Genomic DNA, 19,609 nt, shown 5'->3' on the forward strand with positions numbered 1-19,609 from the left:
GTTATTTGGCCATATAATGAACGTGTGTACTCAAGCAAATTGGAAAAAGATTTTTCATTTGAGCAAACTATGCGTCCCAGAAACCTGATATTCTTTTTGATGCTACACGTATGATGTGCTCAGAAAAGCATCAGATTCTAGTAGTCACTTTCAACTGACCATCTTACGCTCATCATTTACTGTAGAAACATGTCAATCCACCATATTCTGAAGAACGTGCATGGACTAGTTCAGTCATTATTATTTTCATATAAACGATTAAAAAAGAACATGGAAGTCAGGAAATGAACACACTCCAGCAAAACTCTTTTATTCAATAAAACATCATTCATGAAGTGATCGAACAATAGGGCAATATTTGATTCTATTTCCATAAAAATGCTTCAACTGTTACTAGAGAGCGCTCAATAGCAAAACAATGAATATAAAAACTCTGGAAAGGCACATCAAGCTCCTGTGTTTCTCATGTTTTTTCTCTTCAAAAGCAGCAAAAACAAGGAATAATAACCAAAATATTATTGTAAATCGTAATGTTGTCAAAAATAAGTAATAATGCTTGATTGTCGACACGTGTCTTTGTGTTAAATGTCCTTTTGCAGGATATTTGCAGGATGAAGCACAGTAAACCTCTCGCTCGTGTGATGTTTAGTCTTTGTAAGGCAACAGTGCAACCACTAAACAACTTTTATCGTTGCATATAACATTGAAAAATAATTTTGCAGCTATTCTACAATATAAAAAAATACATTCAAGTAGGTTTTCCCTAAAAATCATTGGCCACTCTCAGGTACGTGACTCCTCTGTCCTGCTCCAGGATGTTATACAAGCGAAAACATTTCTAACAGGAAACACAAATATCTTGTCCATCACACACAAAAAAAGCTTTGTAACACACACTACTCTTCACCAGTCACAAGACTTGTGAGCGAACATCAAACAACTGAGTGTCTCAGTTCAGCTCAAGTGCTGCTCGATAATAAACAACCATTGACCGCACAATGTGGACGAGTTCATTGCACTGCGCTAAATCTTGACACCTGCTGCTAGCAAAGACTCCGACGTCAGATTGTCCATGTTAAGCTTTTCGGCGTCGGGAGCAGCAGAAGCCATGTCGACTGTGGTGCGTGTCGCTGCTCGAAGTCTCTGCAGGTTGAAGGAGAAATAGTTCCATATCTAATAATAGTTTACGCAACAGGAAGTCATGTTAACCATTGCAAATATGCCAACCTTCATTTTCATGACGGTTAACTGAGACAAACACGTCTCGTCTGATTCTAGACAACCAAGGTGTTTTCTAACTACCTTTGGATAAGTGTAGCCAGAAGGGTACTAGAACACGCCCTCGGGGCCAAATTGAAGCTTACCAAGCATCACAGCTTCTCCGGCAGAGCCGTGCAAAGTTGGCTGACTTGAATGGAATAATGGCAACATTGTCTTTTTTGAGTCCATGGTTAAGAAGACACGGAAGTTAGCTGAATGTAGCGAAGGGTACTGCATTCTGGTAGGACCTGCTACCCAAGTCTTATGTGTAATGTGTTCCACCTGAAATTGTCTGGCCCCACAAGTGAATGGGTTTTGATAACCCTGGGTCAGAGGTCACTTCCTCAGCAGCACAAAAGTCATGTACAGTAACAGCTGCAGCAACATTTACAGCCGAATGTGGAGGTGACCGAGGCTATTTCTGCACCAGGATGTAAAGTCTCAACACATTCAACCAACACAATGGCAGTAGAGGCCATGGGCTTAAATCCTAGGGACCAGTATGTAACAGATCAGAGGACTTGCGAGTCGCTGAAATGCTTCGCTTTAACAACATAGCTATGTAACCATGTGATTCAAATTCGCCTGACAGATCGCTCACCTGAAGGAAGGAGCCTTTGTTGATGTAGAGCTCATGAACAGCACCAAGTGGAAGCCAGATCATGGAAGCCATTGAGATCAGCCAGCCGACGAACTCGGCCCACTTGGGGTACATGTACGAGCCGTAGCGTACCGGGGTGTACTGGATGATGCTGGAAATCAGAATGACCTAAAGAAAGACGTTTTCCCATGAATCTGACCACGCAGTCACAGAAGAGAAGGCAGCCACCTCGTGACTGAAGTTTAACTTTTGGGTCAATCTTCCAAACTGTGGAAAAATAATTATCTTTTGGCCTAGTTTTTTTTTTTTTGAAGGCTGACGGCACGTCAAACATTACAGACGTGTATAACTCACCAGTACTAATAAGGGAGAAAGAATCAACCAGCAAAATCTGAAGTAAAAGTTAGGAGTCGAGCCTCGCATCTTCTTGACCATGTTGGAGAGGTTACGGACGCCTGATGGGAGAAGACAAAGGTTACTCCCTGAGTAGTGTTTTCCTTTACACGCTGCTCTTCAAACATAGATTTCTAGACAAGCAAAATATGACCAAATCTATTCCTCAAGGAAGAACCCAGAACAGACGGTGGTTTTACCAAAAATCCAGCAGACGGAAACAACTTCGAAGAGAGCCAGGAAGACCAGAGAGACGACAGCAGTGTAGTGGTCCATCAGCTGGAATATGTAGATCCCACCCTGTAGTGAGACAGCATTTCAGTCAAGCGCAGCTTTGGAAGAGCGTGAGAGCGTGTTTGACTGCACCTGGGTGATGTATGGGATCCCCAACAGAAAACAGATGATGCAGATGGTAAGCGCCAGCAGCTCCTCGCGTTTTAAGAAACGCAAAATCTTGGCACCGAAAGCATCTTTTATAAATGTCACGCCAACTTCGACAGTACCAAACTGCAACAGAGAACATGTTTTAACTGTCTGCCTCTCTTCATTCAGTGTTTAAGTACAGTTTTTACTGCTTGTAATTTTGCAATGCTTTAATACAATATGTGGAAATAGGTGGATCTGTCAAGTAAACAGACTTGTTTTCACTCCAATATCAAACTTTGAAAAGATACGCTGATGTTACATTTGATGTTTGCGCTGTATACATGCAGCCTCGCTCCATCAATGAGACACCGCGCACAGACAGTACATTTAATTGACATATATTCCACTGGAACAACGAAAGTTAACAGTCTGCATCAAGACAAATACTCAGAGAGGCTTGAAGCTCAGTGCGATGACAGGTCTGACACCCTCTGAAACAGGGATGAACAGAGCTATGAATCTGGCAACTCAACATCCAGAGGATAATTCATTTGAATAAATACCTCCAACACAAGACGAAGGAACACACATTAAACTATAGGCAGAAACATGGAAACTGTCGTTACAAAGCTCCATTGTTCTGGTATTTATTTGTGTTTGTGTTGTTGTGTCCCTGAGCAAGACATTTAACCCTGGTTTGCCCCTGACGCCTTAGATGGTGTGCTGCATTGCAGCCTACTGCCGTCAATGTGTGTGTGTGAATGGGTGACTTAGTGTAAAGCGCTTTGGTTGCTGGATAAGCATGAAAAGCGCCACATAAGTAAGAGACAGTAAATCTCTCTGCGACATGACTTCTGCATCATTTGGTGGCCAGTCTCAACAAACAAACCTGCCCAAATGACTGTTTCATTTCCATCATAACTTTGTTATTGAGGTGTGTAAATGTTACATATATCATAGAGATTGACCTTTTCTTTTACAAAACGCACGTAATATGTGTGTGTCATGAGCACGAAGTTAAAAAAGGTGCGGTACTCCAGCAAATCTCATTAATCAAAGGTTTATAATTCATTAATGACATGCTAATATTTCACACCAGAATGATCCAATTCAGTTGAATCTGAACACATGAGTGTGAAGAGCTCCAGCGATGAGAAAATGACACAGTGTTTTTTTAAACTTCAATTTCCATCCTCCAATGCAATCTCATTCAGTCTCCTTCAACATGGATGTCTCGGATATGACGCTTCTGTTCCCTTTGAAAGAAACGTCATAGTCCACCAATCTGCATAAATTTGCCTGTAATTAACTGATCAAAATTAATGACCTAAAATTGCAGCCCGAAACTATAACATGAACGTCACAATAAGCAAATGTCAGTCTGTCATACACACAGAACAAATAAAGGTTCCACAAACTATGCTCACCTGACTGTCCAGGCCGAGACACAGCAGCATGAAGAAGAACAGAGGAGCCCACACCTGGTGGAAAGGCATGGTCGCCAGGACTTCAGGGTAGACAACAAACACCAGACCTGGACCTGAAACATGATGTGAAGATGTTGTTTGGGTGACACAGCTCCGTTGTTTGGGTCGTTGCGTCGGGCATTAGTCTAAAGAAAGGTGGAACCTCCTGGGGAATGGGAAATGTTTTCTCTGACAAATAACGCACGATATGGAGAAATAGACCTGTGGATTGCCAACAGCTTTGCTGTCATCTGAAGACATCAACAGTCCCAATATTTTTGGCCGGTCCCACCATTATAACATTGATGAAATCAAGTGACGTGTGATGAAAAAAAATATTGCTACTGTTTAGACTAATGGAAAATTACTGGTGAAGGCTGCCTCATTGGTTGTTATGAGAACTCTGAGTGCAGACTGAACGTCTCACAGATGCTCAAGGTTGTTGCTACATTCTTGCTTGTTATCTCCAATGTTGCCACCAATGAAGGAGGCTTTACTGTATAGCGTGAGATGCCACTGCTGCCTCTGGAACAGGTTTGATGGCAAAACATATACCGCATCATCCTCATAGAAGACTTGTGAGACTGGATTTAGTTGCCAAGAAGACATGTATATATTGACCCATAGGCAGGGAGGGGCAGTGCACGGAAAGATCAGTATGACAAATATTGAAGTTCATCTTAGAAGGGCATGCTCCATGTGTGACATGCTGTTATCTACACACTTTGTGAACATTGCAGAGAAAAATGGCAAAAAATGGGACAGGAAGACACGCAATGATGTTCATGGATCATACAGATGAAGACGTGAAGATGAAAAGGCATAACTAGGAAGAGAGGACACTCTTACAAAGATGATTTATGATCATAATTTATCAACATTTACAGAATGACATATTATGATGCGCCAACAGCACCACACCAAGCGGTCGACATCGCTTTCTCATCCACAGTTACTTCAATATTTTGGTGTTCTAGATGACGCTCTGGATGACGCCTGCTGAGGTGCTCATCATTGTGATGTACATTCCAAACAAGAATGCAACACTGAACAAAGGCTCTATCATTCTACATTAAAGTACATTGTTAAAACAATGCGTGACTGGTTCTGCTGTAAGTGAGGAACAACGTGTTCATCTTGGAACGTCTATTTTACTTTCTGAAATTGTTACTTCTATGTCATACGTGCTTCGCCCTCTAACGGGCTTCGCTATTGGTTTAACCACTCCGAGGCTCCGCCTCGCGCCTGAGAATTGACTGGCTTAAATCTCCACCCAGGAAGGCTCCACCTCTCCCCATAAACCCCCCTTGCTACTTTTCTGAACACGGTGAAAGCCTTGACTTCTCAGCTCACTCACCCTCTTCAGGAGGGGAGTGGTAATTCTGATGAATTCAGGGACATGAGTTTGTACGCGCCACCTATGGACGTCAGGAGGTGACGACAGAGTTGGGCTTCACCAGGGAAAACCAAATGCTGCTCTCTGATGTAAAAGTCATTGATGGAAATTAGAAATGATCTCATACATCCTGATACATAAAAAGCTTGTTTCAAGCGAATGTGATATCGTGATATCATGACCATGAATTTTCTGAGTAATATTGTTCTAAAATTATCCTGCACAACACGTTACTTCTACTTAACTTGTTCGGCTCAGGACAAACCAGACGTCCAAAAGCATGTTCATGTGACCCGTAAAGGTTCATAGGATTGATGATGCGCCGCACTGCAAACGGTGGCCCTTACGGATTCCTCGGAGCAGCTTTTCGAGCAATGCTATTTATTGTCTTGAAAGAGGAAGAAGTCTGTTTTTGTGGCGAGGCTGATGTTAAAACACTTGCAGGGTCTAGGAAATCTAGGAATCGAGGAAACCAAATGGAATGCCATGACCCGGCGACCAGCAGACCCCCCCACAAATAGAATGTTAACCCTAGAAACAAAATTGATGGTAAAGACCAAAAAAAAGCAAAGTAAGATAAAAGCAAAGCAGATACAACAGTGTCATCAGGTCAGTTCCTCCCTTCTCAAGTGTAACACTCTGCCACACGTCCTCCAAAGACTCTGGCACGCGGACCAGTTCCTTTAACCTGGCATCGCTGAATAATTCAAGAGTGTCATTGTTCAACCACACAAGAGATAAACAATGATCTCAGGAAACATTTTCTGAAGAAGTCAGGTGGTTTTAATGGCTATCCATGACGTAAATTGAGAACATGCGCTTTACATGTGCGTTGCAGATGCAGCTAAGTGAATCAGTTGACTTCGCTACGGTTTCAAATGTAACTGTATTAAAACATGAAGCATATTACTTTGAGGTGTGAGCCTACCATCTGTTGTTATCTTGTCCATTGGCAGGTTATGGATGTGAGCCATGTAGCCGATGGCGGAGAAGATGACAAAGCCGGCCAGGATGCTTGTCAGTGAGTTGGTGATGGCCACTATCAAAGAGTCTCTAAGAGTCGAGAGAACAAACAGTAATGAAGTCAGCGTCACCACAAGGGTGAGAACAAGCTTTACCTGACAATGTCGTTATTAAACTTGTTGTAGCTGGCCATGGATATCTGGGAGCCAAAAGCGATCCCGATGGAGTTGAACACCTGAGCGGCAGCGTTGACCCAAACCTTCACAGCAGGAGACACATGGCTGATTTGGCAGTGAATCCCAAGCAGATTGAACATAAACTTGGTTCTTCAAATTATTCAGCCATCTGGTCACAGAATAACAGCTGACATGCGAGCTACTCATTTATTCATGACTTCTTACCGTAACCTCAAAGAGTTTGCTCCAGACAGGCGTCACAAAGTAAAGGATACCATCCCGTGCTCCCGGCAGCTGCACATTATTGATGAGCAGAGCAAACAGGATAAAGTAAGGAAATATCGCTGTGAAGTAGACGACCTGCGTGACAGCGGAAGAAAACAGAAACCTCTGTGTGTCGGTTGCGTGTCAAGGGTCATGCATTTTAGCCACAGCAGATAATTCCGCTGGAAAGTCTTCCAGTGATTCCAGTGCCTGTTTTGTTTCGTCATTGTGACTCAGCATTGACATGTTTAGGATGAGCCGCACCACCAAGAGGCTACTTCCTCGCCTCAATTGTGGCATGAACACGGACAAATGTAAACAAACTCGCTGCAGAAAGTAGACATATTAAACTCTGTGTTAACTATCACTTTGACTGCCAAGTGATTCACGAGCTGGGCTTCAAATAACTAACTGTAATGAAAGTTCATATTTGTTCTATGTGATTCGCAGCCCTTTCACCCCGAATAGTCATTAGAATGCTGTTTTTGTGACTAAGGGTTAATGAGGAAGTAAATTGATTCTCAACAGGAATGATTTCTTAGACATATACAAACTGTGGAAATTGTGTTATATTGTTATATTGTAATTATCCCTAGTTATGCTTAACAATGCAGGGAGACAACATCAGTGGACAAGCACAGTCAGAGGGTGAGGATAAAAGATAAAAGTTAATGAGTATCCAAATATTTAATCACAGTTTAATATATAAACCAGGCAACACAGTGGCAGCTCAAATTAGTACAACACCATGATCTTTATTTATATATTTACTCCGTTCATGTATAAAGAAAACATTTTGTTTATCAGTATTTATCAGTTTTCTGTTTAGATAAACGCTCATTTACATGTTCTGAGACATGCTCTGCTTTTTCCTGGTTTGTATTTTCCTTCCTATTTTCCTTATATTTCCCTCTGTGTAAACTCATAAATTTGTGCAATAGTGTTTCATGGGTTCTTCTTCTTCTTTTCCTTTCGGCTTCTCCGTTCAAGGGTCGCCACAGTGGATCATCCTCCTCCATCTCTCCCTGTACTCTGCTTCAATGTTTCATGGGTTATGGTTTGGTATTGGTGCTTCTTTGAAAGCACTTATTTTCATTTTTATTTCTGGGCTTCAAGCTGAATTTTTCACATAACTGGGACTTTATGAAAAAGAAAATAGACAGAAGAGACTGACCTTGCCAGTGGACCTGATTCCCTTAAAAATGCAGAGATAGACGATGAGCCAGGCGATGAAGAGGTATCCTAAGAGCTCCAATCGAATCCCACCTGCCTCTTGAATGCGGCTGGTTTTGTCGAGCAGCTTATTTCTGGAACGGGTAAACACAATCCGGACTAGTAACAACGAAATAAATGAAAACGGATGCAGGTCACTTGACAGACAGAACATTCCCACTGAACTCATTGCAAACGACAATTTTTCACGTGCTGAAAAAGTTATTACGGAGACTATTATTATAATGTATATATATTTTTATAAAAACAATATGGGTTGCTTTTCAAGTAGAACAATAGTTAGGATATGATACCAGGTATGACCTGACCCAAAGACACCTTAGATAACTACTAATTTTCAAGCATGACTGAATAGTGCAAAAGACACACAACTTGCTGTCTGAATGAATTTGAGAAGTAGAGGGCGAGGGCGAGGCCCAAACACATCGAAACCTGCTCACTCGAAAAATTGCTGGCTGGCAGACTGCAGATGACTGACGTTCCCAGGAATGCCACTGGAACAGTTTTCCACCATATTCCAAGTGTTATTGCAGGATGTCCAGGAGAGTGTTGAATCAAAAGAGTTGAAAAAATAGAAAAGTGCCCAACTCATGAGCACATTGTAGTAAGTGGAGAACAATACGGACATAACCACAGTGGCCAGACCCACACCTGCAGAGGGCGAGAAAACATAGAGTTAGATGCCTGGTGTTCATTGCTTTGTGCTTCCTTTAAATGTAAATCGTAAAAGGCTCTGAGCAGATCTACTTTGCAGAAGAGGAAGATATCTCAGTGAGTACTACACACATCACTATAAAATGTTTAGATTTTACCTTGTAGTAGTGAAGTCTTTCAGCCAGAGTAAATCTATACCTATACGATTATTTACTTAATATACCTTCATAAGGTGTGTGGTTGTCTGTCTATGTGCTCGATTTTATGACAAACTACCCAGGCAAAAGCCCCTTGCAACTCCACAACAAGAATAGCAGGAAGTGAATGAATTTGACCGTCAATCCTTCAAGCCGCAACACCAACAGCATCATTATGAATGAATTAAAATGTATTTATTAAATCATCAGATTCCTCTTCCTAAATTATGTGTTGACTAATCTTCCAGTTTAAATCAATAACCGTACACAGTAATGCAAACACCCTCTACAGACCTCATGACTAAGACTCCTTAGAATGTTCCCACGGATGCTACATTTTTCCTTATAACTCATAATGGATTTTACTAGCTTTTTAGCATTTGATTATTTTTAAATATTTAATTACTACTCAATAACTTGGCAGTTTCTTTGATCTCTGAAATATGAAACATGCATGTTATATGACAGCCACTTCATCGGTAGTTAACAAAAGACACCTGTGTGAGTGTATAAATTCCGCTCCTGGTTGACAACTGAATCTCACACCTGAAGATAGGGAGATAAAATTCATTCAACACAACACCTGTGCTCATTATTCCCTCCGTGGTCTGTACAACATTAGAAAATAAAAATGCTGAAAAGTGTTCTCATATCCAACGTTGATATACAACTTTAACAGGATGCAAACTTGTCTGTTGAGGCAGGAACATGTTCTCAATGTCTAGACTTAGTTTAAATCTGAACTGCAGTTCAATGACTTGAATCCCTCTGGTTCCCTTGTCCTTAAACTTGTAAGTTGCACCAAAAGCTAACAGGGATGGTTCTTTCGGATTGAAAACTGGCCCTGAAATGCCACACACAAAAACATTTCTTTGCAGACACAAACGAAAGCGTGCTCAGAGACGTTTTCTGTAAATGGGCTGTGGTTGTTGTGGTTGCTGGTTGGCAGCAGAGTGAGGAAGCACAACAAAGAAGACGGCGACTGGGATTGTTCAGATGGTTCCTCCATAGTTTTCTGTCACTCGCTAGCCTCATCACAACATGCCGCTGAATGGTTGTGTTTCCGCCAACTCACTTGCTACGTATCCTGGTGGGTCCACGCAACTCACCCAGATTGGTTCACTTCATGATACTGACCTGGGAATATCCTTGTCTCCTCAACATCCCTGATCATTTGGCCTTGTCTTCATTCTTCTTGAATGTTGAAAAACTTTATAGCAAATCGAGTATGAGGCCTGTCTCAATAACAAATTTTGCTGATCGATGTACTGTCCCAGAAATTACAGTCAAGATTATTGTCAACATTGTTTTGAGGACAAATGAACCACAAATCTAATGGAAACACATAAAAAAAAATAATTCAAGTACACCATTTCAGATGCAATAGTCTTTTATGTCTGATCGGCATGTATTTTAAGGAACTTTTATCTAAACAAAAAAGCATTCATCGTCTCTCTTAACAAAACTAAGACTTACATTAGGTGGTTGTTTTGAGGTTGCAAGGTTAGTGTGTTGCCATTTTGTTATCACCATTATTTATTTAACAAACAACAACAACAAACTGGCAACAAACTGGCTCGTCCATATTGTTGGGTGCACCTCACTCATTAAGTTTGAGACCCAAATATTATTAAATTTTCAATTGCAATAATCTTTTCCTCCTTTTATTTCTACAGCATTATGTTTAGTAGCTCCTCAGGACTGGGTGACACGCCATGAGACTGCCTCACTGAAACCATGCACATGGCAATTTATCAAGTCAGGCAAATGAGGGACTTCATTTTTATTATTTCTCTATTAATTGATGATTTGAAGTACAGTATGACATTGTGTATCCACAATCGAGCATAACTGAAGGTTCATTTCTGGGTTCCCCATGCCATCAACAGTCCCAAAAAAATAAACCTTGCTTTGGCTTTTGTCTGCAGAGAAATGTTGTTGTGAGATGTGTATTCCACTTCAAGGCCATCATAATTATCCACCTTTATTTTAATTCAATGGGAACTTGAAAGATATGAACATTCCAGGCCCCGAACACAAATCTCACATTCTTTTGGAGGCTTTTGAGGACAAAAATATCCATTTCTCTTCCTCGGATGCTATAACTGTTGATTCATATTGAGCATCAAATGATTGATTGTTAAGCTAAAGCAGGTGTGATACAGCGACAACAATCAACAGAACACAGAAGAAAACTACCTTGTTTATCAGAGAGCATTAACCAGGAGGAAACGTTTTGACCGGGTAGATTATCTCTGTCTTAAGATAAAACTATGGAGAAAATGATTTATTAGAACAAGATAGGCCACGTATGCAGTCTGTGTAGCACGTATCTGTTGATGGTTGGGTTCCTGTTAACAGGACAGTAGGAGATCAGCTCAGTGTCAATGTGCTCCTATATGGCCACATATTTATTTCACTGCATGAGCAGATTTCCAAGTGCATCACTTTGAAAGCATTACGTTTGGACAAGATCGAAGTTTTCTGGAGCTTGGAAGCTTAAGAAGTGACTGCAAAGCCACTAATGCAGATATTGTAGAGGAGCACATCTCAGACTGGTCGATACGAGAAACAGAACCCACAAATTCTCTCCGTGAACGTCACGGATATTTCCGTCCATGTTGCTAAGGATCTCAGCGGCACCTGATCACTTGGGCAGGCTGAGACCTGGAGCTCTCCACAGCAACATGTTCCAGTTTGTCACAGTATTCTCCTGACAGTAAGGCCTCCTCATTAATCCTGCTCTTGAGATCATTCCGTGTTTTTGTAACTCTGTTTTTCCAAAGTGTCAGACTTTGCATTTACCTTTTATATCTAGTGAAAGTGTGGACTCTCGACTACTGCCGTTCAATTATTTTTCCAATTTACATCACACATTTGTACCCGAGTCATCACTGCACCTGAGTTCTGTTCCATGACAACAAGCTCCCAACCATCAACAGTGAGAAACAATTCAAAAAGGTCAAGAAAGATCATTAGAAGATGAAACCAAAAGACGAAAACAAAATTTAATTCAAGAAAAAAATCAGAAGAAACTATTTCTGTGTAGAATAAACGTCCCATTCATTGTGGTGATAATGTATTTACAGCACTTTTTATGTGTATTTAACAGGGGTGAGATTCGATTAAAAAAATTAATCTAGTTAGTGAGAATTTGGGATAAATTAATCTCAATTAATCGCAGTTTAATGGTACAAGAATATTTGCCCCAAGAAGCCACATTTTCAATTTGAATGAATTTGGTATATCACTGAATCAAATGATGGGCCCACACATACATTTCAACAACAAAATATTGTTTATTTTGCATCAGTTTGACAGTAGCACAATAAATCACAATGGTGTCTATGTTCAAGTGTTTATATCACCTTATTTAAACTAAAGCGCTTTTAATGTCCTGAAAATATTTGTATGAAAATTTAAATTTTCTAAGAATTTCAAGTACATTCAGAGTAGTGGAAACTGGCCATTGTGTAGTGAAAAACCTCCCTGAACAAAAGCAAACAGATGCTTTTCTTTGCTTTTGTTCAGGGATTCCTCCATGTTTGTTGTTGTTGTTATCATCCTAGCTGCAACGTGTCTTGTGCATCAGTGTGATCAGTGGGCCAGGAACTCCTGCACTTACAAAGGTTCCCTGTCGTCTGGAGAGCAAACTGTTCAATTAAATAAAATTTATTTTTGGGGGTTGTAATTAATTCAGTTGTAATTAATCATAATAATGCTGTAATTAATTAATAGTAATTAACTCATTAAAGTCCCACTACTAGTTTTCAATCATTTATTTCTTCATACTTTTCCAAATTATATAAGGTTTTTTTAAACCACAATATCCACAACACTGTCTTTGTTCATAGACAGAAACATTTTATTCTCAAAAGTAGTACATTATATAAATGTACGTTCACTCCAGATAGCACTCGTATCTGCAATTTATTTGCTTGACCGTATAAGGAATGTGAAGTAAATCTTCCAACAGTTAGCAAGAGTCCCAATGTTTAAAGCAAAAATATACAGCGTCACTCACCTTTCAGCAGTGGACAGACTTTAGCAAGAGCATGAACTGGCCCGATGCCAGTGTATTGCCCGATGGCAAACTCCATGGTAAGGAGAGGAATGCCACACACAAGGACCATGGTCAGATAAGGAATCATGAAAGCACCTAGATCAGAACGGGGAAAATACCTCATTTACTCTTTTCACAGTAAAACTACAAAATTTTTTGTATGAAACTAATCCAGCTACAAAAACATTGCCGATCAGTACGCACCACTCTTAGAGTATGTAGTGAACTGCACTCTACAGCGAGGGCACACAGACTTAGTCAGGTGGAACGCGCTAGAGAGAAATCTACTTTCAATTCTGATATATTTTAAGGGACAACAAATTCTCTTAAAACGACGAAAAAGGAAACATTTTAAGAAAGTTATGTTTCAGTTGCATCATAAGGAACAAAAAACAATGCACAAGACAAAATGTCAGACACAACGACAATGTCTGTTTTATAGTTTTGTCTCACTCTAGAAGGGCCACATAAATACAGTCAAAGGGCCACATTTGGCCCCCGGGCCATGCTTTGCCCAGGTCTGCACTAGGGTGCATTCCAATTATTGAACATACAATATTTGATTCCTTGACTCTGGCGCATTGCGCTGCTGTGTGGGTGCAATCATAACACAGTTAGCAAGTACAAATACACAGAAACCAGGGAACGGATCGACACAAACTTGTACGTCAGGTTAATCTGTCTCAATGGAAAAAAGGCTTTAATGATCCACTAAAAAGTTGGAGGGTGACTCACAGACTCTACTAGTAAATGAAGCACCTGTAAGCGGTGTGTTTAATCGGGTTTGTTAAGTGGAGATTTATTTACTATTCCTGCCATCAATGGACACAGGGACATCTTTGAATGGGTCATCAACTTGTAAACGTTCTATTTTTTTTACGTGACAGTGAACTCTCATTCTGTTGCATCATGACACCTCAACCAAACCACTCATCTACTACAGATGACGGAATAAAAACTCACCCATAAAAAAGCGTCTCGTAAAAGGACACGCGTAACACAGGATATAATAGCATTAAACCCAGGCTGAAAACGCTGAGAATGAGGCCAAAAATGTTATCAAAGCGTTTCCAGCGGGGAGTTTTCTTCATCCAGAATAATGTTCTCTCTAAAAACATTGGTTGCATCATTCATGTGTGTTGATAACATAACATTTTTTCTTCTAAATCTTTTGCCAAATGATGATGAAATGATTTTGTAACATGAAGTGGAAGCGTTTGCTGGAAACCATAGACAGAACGCCCAGGGGATTTGTGTTCCTAGCCAGCTGGGTACATGAAGTCAATTCAAATTGAAATCAACTTTACACATAAAAATATATTAACACTTGGACGACAGGCATCATAGTTTTTTTTTTTTTACATCACATTCCGGTGATGATCCAGCTAAATCCGGACACTAGTGTGACAGAGGTGAACTCATCAGTGTGTGTCATTTTTTTGGCTATATTTGATACTTATTCAAGCTATACATGGTGCAGCTCCATCCCTGTCACAGTTTCTTCTCGGTATAGATGGAAGAGGATCATCTCTGCTCGATAAACGCACCTCCTCCGCTCTTGTAGCACAGGTACGGGAACCTCCAGACGTTCCCCAGACCGACGGCGTAGCCGACGGACGCCAGGATGAACTCCAGCCGGCCACTCCACGTGGGTCTCTTCGCGGTCTGCTGCGGCTTCTCGGTGGTGGCGTGGAGGTCTGAGAGAACCGTAGCGCTCCCGGGTACAGTCTTTGAATTGAATCCTTGCTCCATCGCTGCGCCGCGGTTAAGTAAGTGAGGCGAACCGGAGAAGGACAGGGATAGGCATCGAACCAGAAACGTTCGAAATGACGAGCGTGTTTGGGAGCCTGGTGTTAAGGTGGGCTCGCGAATTAAAATAGTGACGGCAGGCCTGTGAGCAGACTCTTTTAAAGTGACATAACTGCAGACACGAGCGTCCTCCTCAGCAGCTCCCGCTACTGCGCGCCTCTCAGTAGAAGCTTGACGTCGCGCTATTCTGTAAGAAACCAGCTTTCACTGGAAAAGTCGAAAGAATTGGAGGAAGTCGGCGATTATTTCTTGTGTGTATTGAAAAACTTTGCGTAATCTACCTGTCAACTGCCTGGAAAGGGTTAAACGCCATCAAAATTCTGTAATTTTCCATGAGGTTTAGAAGGGGGGAAACACTATCTCCCCAATTTGGAGGAAAAAAAAACCTGCACAATTCTCTATTGGTTTGTTTGTTTTCTTTCACATTGGCGAAGGATTGTAAGTATAGAAAAGAAAACTTTTGAATTAAAATGTGATTTATTATTTCTATTATTGCTACTAAAACATAAGAAATGGAGAATAGAGATTCAAGTATTGATGGTGTTACTGACCATTGTCTTAGAATTTGTTGACCTCTGTAGCAATAGTGATCGCTAAAGTGAAGCTTTTGGCTCGTGGGCCATTGTAGTGTCTCTACTTATCCGTAACTGTGTGGCCCACTTGAAGTCAGAACCATGAATTAAAAAAATAGATTTGTTAGTGATATGTAGTCTAATAATAATTTGTAATATAACATCGGACATAACAAAAACCTGAATAAACTGAACCGGTCCAACAACATATTTCAGAGCTGAATGAACATTTCTCAATGCAGAAATGAAAATACAACCCCTATGAATCTGTCTAATGATAATCTTCTCATGACCCAATGCTTTTTCTGTCTTTGCCTGATGCAAAATGGCACAGGCTGATCTGATTTCTGTGAAAACGCATGAGAAGGAAGTTCGGTAGTGTGGAGGCACCGCCGACACTGTCTGAGAATGCACCTTTTAGAAGAACACAATCACCTATGGGATTTCCTCACAGACCTGCTGCAGGTGCTCGAAATCCCTTATATCGCTTATGTTTGCACTGACAAATGAGATATGATTTATCATATACCTATGTCATATAATGTTGACTTCACGTCTCGTAAGCATAGTATGCATTCATAAATCCACTCACAATCCTCCATAACCTTCTGCAGCTTGCTGTCCAACTCTCCAGTCACAGACCTTTCTGTCTTACTTAACTCCGTAGTGTCCTCAGATACAAACCTTTAGACTCCACATTTGAAGACCAAGCTCACAGCAAGTGGTGATCCTCATTCCTTTACATCTTTACAGTACATCTGTCAATACACTGAACTTAACCCCTCATTAACTAAGAGATGAGCTATTGGGTCTTAAAAGAATCAACAAGATTAAGTTCTTAAGTGAGGGAGGGAATTTTGATTTCAAAGGTCAGAGCACACATTTTAGACAAACAAGTTCTGCCCGCAGTAAGTAAAAATTTGAGTGGACCGCCAAGATGGACCTCATGTTTTCCATCACATTAACCATAAGCGATATGACACAAAATAAATCTATTAAATTCTTCCCTCATTTCCAAGTATAAAAGCCATTTCATTCATAGCGCCCCATTTAGCAGGATACAATTTACTCTCTATATTAGGAAGCACAAACAGCAGGTTTTTTGTAGGTTGTCATTGAAGTTACTTCCAGGATTAGAGTTTATGGATCTTAAAAACACACCTCATTTAGCTCTCTATAAATTTTCAAGTCATAGAGAGTTAAACAGAAAGGTGGAATGTTTTCAAGATCAAAACTGTATTTCATTTTAGGACACATGCATTACAATTACTAATACACGAGGTCAGGTTATTATACTACTCACGTTTTGTTGCACTTGTTATTGCACACCTCACAAAGTTTCACACAAAAGAGTAAAGTTTATAAACTATACAAAAACCTGAATACGTTGTAACAAGTCCAGTGGGAGAACCTGTTTGTTTTCCTTGTTATGCCCATGGCAATGACACAGTGCACACAGTGCAGTGTTACAGTGCATTCCGGCCTTCCACTGTCAGAATATGACAGTTTTCCATGTCAGCCAGTGTGTGCAGGTTTTGTGAAAAACCCGACTCTCTATCATGGTCCTCACTAATCTGGCTAAAGCACGAGTGCAACACATACCCAGCATTTATTTGTTCATCTAAAACTGCCTTCACAAACCACACAGAAAATTAGTTCAGGAGAAATAAAAAAGACTGGTTAAGGGTGGTTCTAATGGTCAAGTTGGGGGTTGTTTAGTCGTTTGAGTCTCATGCCAGATGTGCGAGAGTTGGCAGCTCTGTGGACGTGGTTTGATGAACCTCCACAATCTCTGTTGGGGTCTGTTTTGATAGCTAATGCCATCTGTTGGAGGCTGTCCAACCCTTCCACTGGTCAGACATCTTTCTGGCTCCTCTGGGACGAGATCAAACTCCCAAAGTAAAGAAATCTGTACTAGATTGGCTAGATGGACTAGGAATCCTTGTGACACCAGTACCTGCCATTCATGTGACATATGAGCTGCTATGATAATATGAGCTGAATCAGACAACCGCGTCCCAAGAGCCGGGGAAGTCATGGACTCATTCCCTCAACAGAGGACCATGCTGCCCCTACTGGGTGGTATTTTTTCACCAGGAAAATGTCCAACAGTCAAGCACACTGAAGGAGAGTAGCCTTCACTATCATCTTTTCCCACTTTGATAACTGGAACACTCGGAACTCAGCTGTGATGTCGTTCCCAACTATAACTTCCCACTTCATACTGGAATACACCATGATGAGCACAAGGAGATGTAGAGAAATCAAAGTGACAGAATACTGTGATCACTGCTTGCCTATAATAGTAAAGTGTATTTTGAAAATATAGATGTGTATTGACAATGTGTGTTTGTTAAAGCTATGTTTTATTGATTCAGTCACAGTGTCAAACATCACTGTTTGGCTACTGCGGTCTCATTACTTTCCAACTGACGCCCAAATGGGACACAGTGTTGAGGGGTCACCCTTCTTGTGCACTATGTATTCACATAGAGCTTGGTTGAATACTGACACACAATCCTCAGGGAACGCTCTGGGCGTGGAGTACCTGTAAATACATTGGGTAAATGAAAACTAGATGATGCACAGAAAATTCAGAGCGTATATTCAGACTAGCCATGTTGTGTACTTACGCCGAACAACATCCTCTGCAAGAACAGTCATAACACTCGCTGTTTCTCCATGTTGCTTCATTTTCATACCAAGTGTTATCAATCACATCAAAGCAGTGGGTGCCATCTGTTGATCAATTGACAGTTTCCAGATAGTAGAACAAGTCAGATGTACCGTGGAAAAAAGGACGGTGCAAAAGAGATTTTACTTGATTTTGCGTCCCTGACGAAGCAGGAAGCTTCTGTCAATGTGGCCAGTGCACATAGCAGCAAAGCTAGTGTCAATAGTTGTTTCTGATGAACACAAAGAAAACACAAAGACCACCTTTGAACTCACTGAACAGATTCACTTGAAACACAGCCAGTGAAGCATAGTAAATGCTTTTTTAATTTTTTAATTTCTCCGCGCAAATTATGTATCAGTCAGGCATCTCCATAATAACTGTTAATAACACCTACCATTGTTGCAGTTGAACGCGTTGAAGAAAAGACTTAACTGTCCACATTGGACTGGTTTTTAAACATTGTGCAGGGACCTTTGGAATTAAACAAAATCAGGGGGGAGGATGGGGGCTGGTTCTGACCGGTCAGCCACACTTTTCCTGGAATTGTTTAACAAGAATTTCCAAGGAAATATTTGTCAATTTTTTTTTAAATGAAACAACGCAACAAATGAAAGATATCTGAAATGTGGTGATCTGGCATTAATGAAGCGGAGAGTGAGTACTATGAACGGCAAATATGCACATTAATGGCAACAATAATTTGGCGGCGTGTTAACACAGTTTTCAAAACTTATATATCAGTCCCCTGTCTGTCATTAGCCAGAGTGTTGAATGCGTGCCATCATACTCCTTAACCAATGACAGTGTTTGGGCGCGGGTCTGAGGCGCAGAAGTCAGACGGAGAGACGTGAAGTGGGCTTGTGTTATGACTGACTACTGTCTATTTCACAGTCCTAACAGAAAAGTGACTACGTAGTGACGGAATATCCATGTATTGTTTCACTTCAGTTATTTAGCTGTTAAATAATACTTGGGATTGAGGCAAATATTGTGTTTTTATAATCTAAAACAATGTAAAACACATGGTAATTATGGTTATGTGCTATTGTAAACTTTATTCGTGTCGGAAAATTATTGAACAGGAATGTGACACTCAACATGTGCTGGCTTTCATTGACCAGAAAATGCATTATTATTATTATTATTATTATTATCATTATTATTATTTTCTGTTTGTAGTGGTAGTAGTAGTTGTTGTTGTGTTTATAGTAGTAATATTGGAAGAAGTAATAGTTGCAGTAAAATGGGGAAAAAACAGTTATTAATTGAAAATAGTTTGGACAAGTAAAAAGATACAAAGGCAATTTTAATCAATGCAAAGAAAATTTAGCTAAAAAAATAGTGCTTAGGCCCAGTTTGAATAGAGTAACAAATCCCACAACCAGATTCAGTGCAAGTGGTTCCAATTATATATATATATATATATATATATATATATATATATATATATATATATAGAGAGAGAGAGAGAGAGAGAGAGAGAGAGAGAGAGAGAGAGAGAGAGAGAGAGAGAGAGAGA

At 40.4% G+C, this 19,609-nt stretch overlaps 2 protein-coding genes across 4 annotated transcripts; both read right to left on the reverse strand.

The window, feature by feature from the left end:
- Positions 1-302: 302 nt before the first annotated feature.
- On the reverse strand, positions 303-17,606 carry si:ch211-225b11.1 (uncharacterized protein LOC561694 homolog). 3 transcript variants are annotated; one of them, XM_053871701.1, is made up of 13 exons: positions 14,580-17,606; positions 12,994-13,128; positions 8,559-8,769; positions 8,060-8,192; positions 6,847-6,981; positions 6,601-6,704; positions 6,411-6,535; positions 4,048-4,160; positions 2,621-2,761; positions 2,455-2,554; positions 2,216-2,316; positions 1,862-2,029; positions 303-1,143 (listed from the first exon to the last, which is right to left on the reverse strand). In XM_053871701.1, exons 1-13 carry the CDS (start codon positions 14,782-14,784, stop codon positions 1,024-1,026), a joined length of 1,791 nt encoding a protein of 596 aa, XP_053727676.1. In that variant the 5' UTR covers positions 14,785-17,606; the 3' UTR covers positions 303-1,023. The 3 variants fall into 3 exon arrangements, with proteins under 3 accessions (XP_053727676.1, XP_053727677.1, XP_053727678.1); XM_053871702.1 differs by lacking the exon at positions 14,580-17,606 and adding an exon at positions 11,169-11,240 and having other exon boundaries at positions 12,994-13,118; XM_053871703.1 differs by lacking the exons at positions 12,994-13,128; positions 14,580-17,606 and adding an exon at positions 11,169-11,603.
- A 154-nt stretch (positions 17,607-17,760) lies between these two features.
- LOC128763010 (beta-microseminoprotein) lies at positions 17,761-18,567 on the reverse strand. The gene is made up of 4 exons (XM_053871704.1): positions 18,485-18,567; positions 18,235-18,319; positions 18,047-18,152; positions 17,761-17,961 (listed from the first exon to the last, which is right to left on the reverse strand). Exons 1-4 carry the CDS (start codon positions 18,485-18,487, stop codon positions 17,832-17,834), a joined length of 324 nt encoding a protein of 107 aa, XP_053727679.1. The 5' UTR covers positions 18,488-18,567; the 3' UTR covers positions 17,761-17,831.
- Between the last annotated feature and the right edge of the window lie 1,042 nt (positions 18,568-19,609).

This window comes from Synchiropus splendidus, chromosome 7, assembly GCF_027744825.2.
Source record: "Synchiropus splendidus isolate RoL2022-P1 chromosome 7, RoL_Sspl_1.0, whole genome shotgun sequence".
Classification (NCBI taxonomy): domain Eukaryota; kingdom Metazoa; phylum Chordata; class Actinopteri; order Syngnathiformes; family Callionymidae; genus Synchiropus; species Synchiropus splendidus.